General features: G+C 37.9%; 1 protein-coding gene across 1 annotated transcript in view; it reads left to right on the top strand.

The window, feature by feature from the left end:
- The window catches only part of LOC306768664 (transmembrane protein 230-like), a 13808-nt gene that overhangs the window by 3583 nt on the left and 225 nt on the right, over positions 1–10000 (top strand). The window contains exons 3-4 of the mRNA XM_079257079.1: positions 3844–3966; positions 8271–10000. The exon at positions 8271–10000 is cut by the window's right edge and continues 225 nt beyond it. Coding sequence (XP_079113205.1) covers positions 3844–3966; positions 8271–8411 — 264 coding nt within the window. The 3' untranslated portion in view covers positions 8412–10000. The remainder of the gene's footprint in view (positions 1–3843; positions 3967–8270) is intronic.

The following is a 10000-nucleotide window of genomic DNA, read 5'->3' as shown; positions in this document are numbered from 1 at the left end:
TGCTGGAAAAGAGCTGGAATTAGACCAAACTGCAAAGAAAATATTCCCTACATTATTACCCTACCACCACCAATCTGAACCATTAATCCAAGCAGCATGGATCCATGTTGTCATGTTTTGTCCACCATTTATTGACCCTACCATCTGAATGGGGGAGCTGAATGGAGACTCATCAGACCAGGCAACATATTTTTTAATCTTTTGTTGTGCAGTTTGTCAGTGTGTGTGAATTGTAGTCTCAGTTTCCTGTTCTTAGCTGACAGAAGTCTGCTTGGAGCTTTTACATTTTGTACATATTTGAACTACCGTTCTATTTCTGGACACATTCGTTAAAGGGTACAGTGAATATGTGAATACGAGAACTTTTTTCTCGTAAAATCATGTAATTTTATTCTCGCGGTAGTGGTTGAAAACAGTTCTCAACACATCAGGCTGGCAGAACTTTCTTCTTGTGGGAATCTGGGAAGTGTTGTGCGATTGGTCGACATTTGGGGTGGGCGTGGTTAACACGGTAAAGCATGAAGTGGACATTTGCTGCTTCCGCACTTTTGCAGATGCTGGTTAAACAGATTGCTTTAATAACACAGCTGATCTATGTGGTGAAATAATACAAACATCTTTCAAACATGTGGCATTGAAACACACAGACCCAGCCATCCATAAACCTGCCCTGAAGCCTCCAAAGTTTCTTCTTAAATAAAAAATAATTAGGTTCATTAAACACAAAAGCCTGCAGTAATTCCAACCCTGCAGCAGACGAAGCTTCTTGTGAAGTATGAATGGACCAGCCCAACAAGAACGGTTTTCTTGTTCTTATGGTCACGAGAGCACAAACAAAGTTCTTGCTTCTTGTGGAGGACGTAACAAGCTTCAGTCCGTTTCAAGCAGACCAAATACAGGAAGTGGACTACAAAACAAAGTGCATTGTGGGTTAAGTGCATGGCTCAGTGAATAAACAACTAAAACATTCATGCTTGTGGGATAATAGACAGCTGTAGATGGAAGAAATTACTCATAGGCAAGACGTGGAAGAATTTCGTCAAAGTTCTGATAGAAATCTGATCAACCTGGAGCACTGTGGTACGATCCAGCTCCATATTTTCTTGTCTCTGTTGGAGTGAAACACTTTTATTAAAAGGTCCACTTAGATTGAGAAGTGCAGTGTGAACGCTATATCAGTCCAGAATAATGTTGCCCGGATGTGATTGCACCCTCTATCGTTTCCAGTCTGCCCATTCTCCTCTGACCTCTGACATCAAAAAGGCATTTTGGGTCCAGACTACTGTTGCTCACTGTATATTTTGTGTCCTTTTCAGACCATCCTCTGTAAATTCTAGAGATGGTTATGTGTGAAAATACTAGAAGATAACCACATGTAATAAATATATCACCCCGCTATATTTGCTTTTTTCCGTGGCACATAAAATGACTCTCCATTTGTACCCTACATTGTTCCTTTTCAGCGTTTTCTTTTTGTCTCCATCCATTATGGACTGACAATACAGCCTCCATTCTTAACCAAAACAGAAATAAAATACATCCAGAAAATGCTAAATAAGTGCTAAATCCTGTATTGGATCCCGTTCATTTCTGACCAAATTACAGAGATGTCTCTTTGCATTGGAGTAGTATTCTCACAGAACCTCGGAGTTCATTGAAATATAGTAGGTAATTTGCAGGGCAATTATTACTTTACAAATTATTACTTCATATCACGGCACATGGCCAATTTGCATTGGATTAACGTCGCAGAAAATCTCTGCAATCATTACAAATTACATGTAGTCACTTGGTAAAACTAATCCCATCAGAAGAGGGCTTATGTTTGCATTTCCAAATGCTTTGAGGTTCTGCCGTGTCCTTGCCTGATTAACTATTTATATGTTAACAAGCAATTAAATAGGTGTAGGTAATGCCTATAAGTAGACATCATATTGCATTAACACCTTTGATTCAATAATGTCTGTACAGAGTCTCTGACACCAAACACTCACCTGGTTATGTGGCTGACTGCATGTAAGCATTAGCATAAATAACCTTCAATCTGCCTACTAGTTCAGCTTGCAAAATATGCCTTTTTGTGTTGTTATCTAAAGATACCCACATTTCAGCCATTTCTCTTTAGAATTCTAAAACCTCACAACTTTTCTTTTTATTGTGGTCAAAGATAGAATGTACGTGTTACCTTTTCTGAAAGACAATTGTCATCATTTCATTTACTAGGCAGTTTTTGGTGGTGGTGTTATGTAATTTGATTTAAGTGATTCGGCCTTTATCATGAGAGTTTTTGTCCCGACATTTTAACTTAAGGGCTCTTCTACAACCAACTAATGTGAATAGCCAGTGTTGTGAAGAGACTCTCTGCTGTGTGTCCTCAAGTTGTCAGTGCCTGGGCAAACAAAAGCCGTTTCCACCAGCAGGTCCGGGTCTGAATGGGATGGTCTGATCTTGTGTTTCTACAGCCATACTTCACCTAATAGGCAGTGTATCAGTGAGATAGCCATAAGGTGCATTTCCATTACACATAGAATAGCGCAAAAACTAAATATCGCAATAAAAAAAAGAAAGGAAATATTTTGAAAACAGACTGGAATATCACTGAAAAGTTATTACACTCCCATGAGGTGTTTTTTGAGATGTTTAGATATAGAAATAAATTGCAAAAGTGTCATGGAAACACTTTTTTTTTCACTTACGTATTCCCAGACATGACGTGGGGGTTTGTGACCAATTCCTTTCCTGTAAAGATGACGCAGTATGGAACAAAACACAGTTTTAGAAAAGAAAATGAGAGCGAAAAGGTTAAAAAAAAAAAAAAGCTGTAGCAAATTCTCCACAGCAATTTGAAAATCCCAAAATAACGCTACGTGTCTACCTTGCATAAGCCGCAATTTTTGTCAATTGTCGCAAAATCTCACCAATCCGACAAGATTTTACGAGAACTGGAGCTTATACTTTTAACACTGTTCAATGAAAACACCTACAAATTGCAATTTTTGTTTGTTGAAACTTAGAAATATCGCTTTTATTTTGCGAATGGAAACGCAGCTTTGGATGCAGTTACCAAAGAGAGTGAAGTCATAGTGACTCCTGCCTTGAATTATTGCATCATGGAAACAAGGGAGGAGATGGGTAGACATAACGCTGCTTGTGTTCCTTCTTCTCAGCATGTTTCTAAAAAGCAAAAAAATCCTCTGTATATTTAAACATCAAATCCAATGCTGCGCATCTTAAGCTCCAACCTTTTGGGTCAAATCAGCAAGATGGGGCATCCAACAGAAAGGTCCCTAAAAAGCAGGACAGTTCTGGTCAGACATTCTAGTCATACAAGCTACAGTAGAAAATGAAAACAAAATCAAACTGCCATTTAGTATTAAAACCAGTCATGTTGGAAAAACCAGCAGCTCTGCTAAATACTCACAACTATGAAAGATACTTGGCAAGTGGTTAATTTCGCATATTTGAGAGGTTGCCCCTCTTCTCTGGAGTCAGGCAGTATTAGGGCACGCTCTCTTTCTGTTAACTATGTGATGTAAATGCTAATGTTCAGTGATGCCAGGATATCTTTTATTTTTATCACATTATTATTGAAAATTGCTGCAAATTTACATTATTAAAAAAAAACAAATAATCTCCTGCACAGCACAACGTTGTAATAAATTGAGAAGCTAACTGTGAAAGACCAAGTTGGATGCAACCTCTTCGTGTCCATCAGCATGTTCTACATTAAATCAGGTTGAGTTAGTTTTAATCTGAGCTGAGCTAAATCTTTAGCATCGCGGTAATAAATCACTTTAGATTTTAGATGACTCAAAACATTTTTAACCATTTAACTCTTTGCAGTTCAAGAAGAATCCACCAAAGGTCCCATACAAGGCGATTGCACTGGCAATATTCCTGTTTCTGATTGGCTCCTTACTGATAATATTTGGAGCCCTCCTTCTGGCAGGAACCATTGCGGTTGAGGTAAGTTTGAGTCTGTGGCATTAATGGATGTCAAACATATTTTGTTTTGGACAAACAGAAAGCTGAAGTACAGTACACAAGTTTTTAATTTTACTGAGATGACCCTTAACATCATACAAGGCTTGCTTTAAGCAACCTCCTGTCCTCTTTGGTCTTTTTTAACCTGTGATGCGTTGTTTCCATGTACTTTTTGTATGTGCTAAGTTGACCGTGTTACCCAACACATTCCAAACTCATCATTCCCACAATGTCTAGAATAGTTTATATAAAAACCGCTATCACAGATACCTTTAAAGCAGCGGTGGGTAACAGAGAAGACCGTGCCCAGCCTCCTCCCTCCTTTGTCGTAGCAGTAGCACGTATGCTAGTATGGTAGGGAAATAAGTAGCTAGCTTTTCTTTGTCTAATTATAACAGAATCTGTCGGCAAGCATTTCTTGTAGAAAAAAATATAATACAACAGAAAAACTGATGTCTTTAAATGTGCCGAAAGACTGATTTTGTTTTATTTAAACTGAGAAAAACGTTAGCTGTTTCTGCTAGTAGCAGTGACATAAATGCTACTAGTGGCTACCTGATTTCTGCCAGCTTTTAGCATTTATGTCTTTGCCTCTCGCAAGGAAACATTTTTAAAGATGCTGGCAGAAAGATTTAGTCTTATTCAGATTGGAAAAAGCTAGTTGTTCCATTCTCCTTACTAATAGCAGTTATGGCATCTATAAATCTACATATATATATATTTGTATCTATCGTAATGTATAATGTTCAGACACACACAAAGAAAAGGCAGCGACAATTTCTGAAATTAGGCTGAGTAAATCATTTTTTTTTAACCACACTCTTTGTTGCTCACATAAAGATGACCAAGAATTTTTTGTCCTAGTTAAAATCTGCATCACTTGATTTAACTGTCTGAAGTGAGAAAAATAAACACAACCTCAACTCTGACCACACATCCAGTGCCTGCTTCTAGCAGATTACTCTTCTTAATGACATTTGGTGCTACACCCTCTTCCACAGCTAGCATTTTTAACTTATCAAAGCAGGAAAAGAACAGGTGAAGCATATTTTGTTAGCGCTGCCTGAGTCCCATTAAATGACCCAGTGAGCCATAACGTGTGGTGAAGACTGCACAGCACCAGGAATTTTCAATTAGCTCTCCTATGTGAAATGTAACCATTTTTAATGTTAGACATTAAACCTGTGCTTTTCTGGGTCTTACAATTCAAAATATGGTCTTATTTTTGGCAATATCAGGCCTTGCTTTAACAAAACACAACCTTGGCTATTTTAACTTAATAAGCTATTAAACATCCACAATCCAGTTGATAATAACAGCTATAAATCACAGCTGTTCTGATATTTTATTGCCAGTTTTTTCTTAGTTTTTATTTTCTTTGTATTTTAATTATTTATTTTCTTATGTTGTGTATTTAAAATAAGGGATAATACTGATGTCTAATGGCAGGAATTGCCAACTTTATTGGAGCCCATGCCGACCTTTCTGCTTCATATTTTCAGGTTACTATGTGGCAGATTACTGAGCCTGGTGTATTATATTTGTGATTTTCAGTAGGAGGTGAATATGATTTTCTTTTTCAGTCCAGCATTCAGTTTTTCTTTGTATAGCATTTGATGTAACATGAAAGCGCAGCATAAGTGTTTGACTCTGTTGTGTTTGCCAATTAGCCCACGTAAGTTACGGTAGCATGTCTAATACTGGGATTTTACAGAAGGTACAAGCGGTTGATAATGCTGAAAGAGAGAGCAGATGGATTGTTTGGGGAAGGTTGGTGGAGTTAAGGGCTGAAAGCATGGGGTTTAATCTTTCTTTTGTTAAGTCTGTAAACAATGGGAAGGGAGATTTTTTTGTAAACTATTGCTTCAGTAAACAAAAGGTAAAAGCTGCCATGAATACAGGACTTAAACCGCTCTAACTTGTATTCAGGCAAATTAAGGATGACTTAAATGACATTTTAATGACGACAGTCCAGTGCCAAATCTTGAGATACTCCTCATTTCTTTCTATTTTTCTTCCAAGTAATCTGATTTTATTGTAATCTTTTAAAGTGGTCTTTAGCAGAAGGTCTTCAAGCTTTTTTTATTTTAAAGGTCTCCATCTTCCTTTAGACATCCATCCACTTTGAACCATTCCAGTTTATAAAAGGCTCAATTTTTGTCCTTACTCACCAGTCATCTTGACAAAGAGTCCAAATTAAATTGTATCTTTGAGCACTTTGTTGCTAGCAGCCTGTTACTAAGATATGCAATTAGTTCACATTTGTCAGTTGAATCTTTGAAAATGCCAAACATATCACAGTTTGGCAGACAGAAAATCCTATTTTATCATTTGCTAAGAGCTGTTATCTGAAGTCTTGGCATAACTCAACATGATCCTCCGTGTCCTTAAAATGTTTGGAGAATAGAACAAGTGGAGGGCAAGAGAAGTGACAGGCCTTTGATAAACTGTCTACAGTGGATAAAAAGTATCTGAAAGGGACGTCCTTAAGAAGTAGGAATAAAAAGAAAAAAAAAGAAAAGATCTTACAGAAAACCTGGGGCCTTCAGTTAATCCATCTACTGTTAACCGAAGCTTGTTCAGAAATGGACCTGAATCCTGGTAAAGCAGTGTAGGATCATTTAGATGGAGAACAAAACACACACACACACACACACACACACACACACACACACACACACACTCACACACAAAACATTCTCTGGAAAGAAATGTAGAGGTGCTGGTATGGTCACTGGGACGACAGACTTAACTGGAGATGCATCACTGAGTTTATTTACATGAATTGGAGAATGAAATCCACTTTTTGTTGTATTCGTTTTATGATGATTTGCGGAAAGCTCTTTTTTTAATGGACTTGAGTCTGTATACGGACACTGATATTATTAGATGTTTGTTTGATAACCATGTATTTGCAACTTATGTATAATAATGATTAAGAATGGATCACATGTTACTTATTTTGCTATATCTAGGTGGTGGGTATGTATATGTATCTATGTTTTTATGCATGTATGTGCATATGTATGTATCTTTGTATATTTATAGTTTGTAGATGTGTCGGTGTGATGGAACAGGAAAAGGAAAAATGTTATTTGTAAATGTGAATGATCCCTTAAGGGGTGGGCTGTGTAAGCATCATAATCATTCATTCATTCATTAAGTAACAGAGCAGACTTTACGGTTATAAAAACTTTTGGTCAGTCTGGATTTATAGTATGATGTTATAATCTTGAACCTCTGGCGGAGCTTGCAGTTAAATGACTGGGAAGCAGCATCAGAACCAGTGACTCAACAAACAGGTTCAGAAAACTGGCTGTACTGGAGACTTCCATAAAACCTGCTAACATAGTTATAAAGAGCAGAATGCTGCTCAGGTGGCTAAACATGGAAGAAAGCACAGCCTCTGCACAATATAGTAAACAAACATTGTCATGTAAGTATGTTCAACCAGAGGCTTCTTCAGCTACACTGTTGCATAAAAGCACAGCAAAAACCTGTGCACTGACTGTTTATAATGACTGATGATACATCACTGTAAAATCCATTATGGGAATAGTCCAAATTTGTACAATTATACAAACTCAATTTTTGTCTTCTGTAATTTCTGCCCATTTATTTATTTTGCACAGTTCAGTAACCTTTAGGACCTGTTTCTCATTTTCCTGGCAATATAAGCAGACCGTATGGCTGGATCAGGACTTTTGTACTAAAAGTTAAGACATAGAAATCCTAACACAAGATCAGCATTAAAGCTCTATCTCTAGATTTTGCCTGGATCTTTACAAGATACAAACAGAACACATGAAAGCCTCAACACCTCAGTAAAGCTGCAGAGCTTCTCTGTAGTGGGAGGTTTGTATGAACTTGGTGCATGAGACTGCCCTCTGGTGGTGAAGTCAGACACCTGACTCTGCGGTTGATAGATGCAGCCTCCGCCTCCTGGTGGTTTGCTGCCCTCCACATGAAACTGCTGATTTACATGAAACCAGACCTGAGCTCAGTCAGATGAATGAAGTCATCCCGCCTGCAGGCCTCCTGCACACCCTTTTCTTTTGAGGGTTTTGATATTGTGCTGGCAGACGGTGTGGTGTTAAGCATGTTGGAGCGTGATGAGTACTTTAGTCTCTGCTGTACTGCCTGTCTTACTGTGATGCATCCCCTGGGATCACAGTACTCGATAATTTATTTGAAATATGTTGAGATGTATGAGAGAGTATAAAAGTTAATGTACTAATATGCAGAATCTTTATGTACCAACATATTCTGTGATTCTGTCTTCCCAGCATCCGGACCGCACCATCCCTGTCATCATCATAGGTCTGCTCGTTTTCCTTCCTGGGTTTTACCATTTGAGGATCGCCTATTACGCCGCCAAAGGTTACCGGGGTTACTCCTACGACGACATCCCAGATTTTGGTGACTGAGCTGAAATAAAAATGCTGCATGTTGCAGCATCTTCTCCCCTTTGACACATTATGTATCCTGAGGCTGATGCCTGCTGCCGTTTACTTTCTAAACGTGTTTTAGATCTTATAGTCATTTCACTACGAAGGTTCACTCTCATCCTGGAGGGCTTCTGGCTGGTGCTTTGCTGATACATATTTATTATTTTCATGTAAGTGTCTACATTGTTGTTTTTTTTTCTCAGTTTTTTCTTTTCTCTTTGCATTATTACTCTTTGCTGAAAAAGCTGAAAGACCTCAGAGATTTGTGCAGCTTTATTATCGATGGTTCAGTACAGGATGTCAGAACACCTGCTAGTGTACAGCTCGACACAAAAATAATGACACTCCCTGGATGATTGTTGGCTTTTTTTCTATACAGCTACAAGCACATAGCTGACTATCTTTTCTGCTCTTTCCACAACAGTTTCAAAACATACAAATTAAATGTAGGCTGTATACTGTCTATTTCTTCATGTGATATGCTGAGATGGAAAGAAATGCTGTTCCATTTCCTAAAAGGTTGGTAAGTTTTCTAAAATGAGCTGAAACATTACATTGTTCAACATGTTTTTCATAAACACAAGTGTAAAGAAAGGATTTTTAGTTTTTTTTGACCAGCATATTTCATATTTGATGCCAAAATTACAGATAGAGGCACATTTGCTTTCTCAAAGGTCACACTTATGTTTAGCTACGCTATTTAAAGGTTTGTGAAAAATAAGGACACCAATTGTTTTAAGTTTTGCTAGAAAATCTGCTTCTGAATGCTTGTTTAATTCTTCGTATTTTGTTTCATATACATTCAAAGCAGACGTGGACTTGTGGTAGGAAATTCAAGCACACAGTGCAGTCATGCTTTTGTAAGCTCTAGAGATAAGGACACTTACTTGTGAGGTGACATGACCTTGATGAAATAATGCCCCTTTAAAAGTTCCAGTTTACAGCGCTGCACCAATGCTCCCATTGTACCCGACCAAGAAGTATTACCCGTTGCCAAGTTTAACCCACAAAGAACAAGTTATTAATGTTCCTAAATGCCAACACAAATACCGTTAGCCGATAATACCTTCCTTGGATGTTCTTTTATATATTTACCACATGAAACCAAATGAGTCAACATGTTTCCTAAAATGTTCCGGAAAGTGTGTCCACCGTCTTTCTGTCCACCTGACATTAACGTGTGTCCTGAGAATGTTGTAGTGTCAACTATGTAGAGTTAAAGGATTTCTGTCTACCGTGTCAGTTTACACTTCTGGATACAGCAACAGACTTTGGGGAGTGAGGGCGGCGTGAATAATTTGCATGTGGTGTGTCTGAAGCACTGAACCAAAGTCGCGCTGCCAGCAGTTGAGTCTGTCCTTGGTTTTTACACTAAGCTTTACCCAGACTATGTAAACCTTTCTCACAATATTTTGACCTGTAGATGTTGAAAATTGTTACAATTATGATTTTTTTTTTTTATACCCAATTGTGACACCCTCTCCTGTCACCGTTTAATCTGCAATTGCAGAATCTTCCAGAACATTGTTACTGTAACTTGTATGAACTTTATTCCACTTTTCAAGTAT

The sequence above is a fragment of the Telmatherina bonti genome (genome assembly GCF_933228915.1).
Source record: "Telmatherina bonti genome assembly, chromosome: 17".
Taxonomy (NCBI): Eukaryota; Metazoa; Chordata; class Actinopteri; order Atheriniformes; family Telmatherinidae; genus Telmatherina; species Telmatherina bonti.
This window is presented reverse-complemented; position numbering and strand designations above follow the sequence as displayed.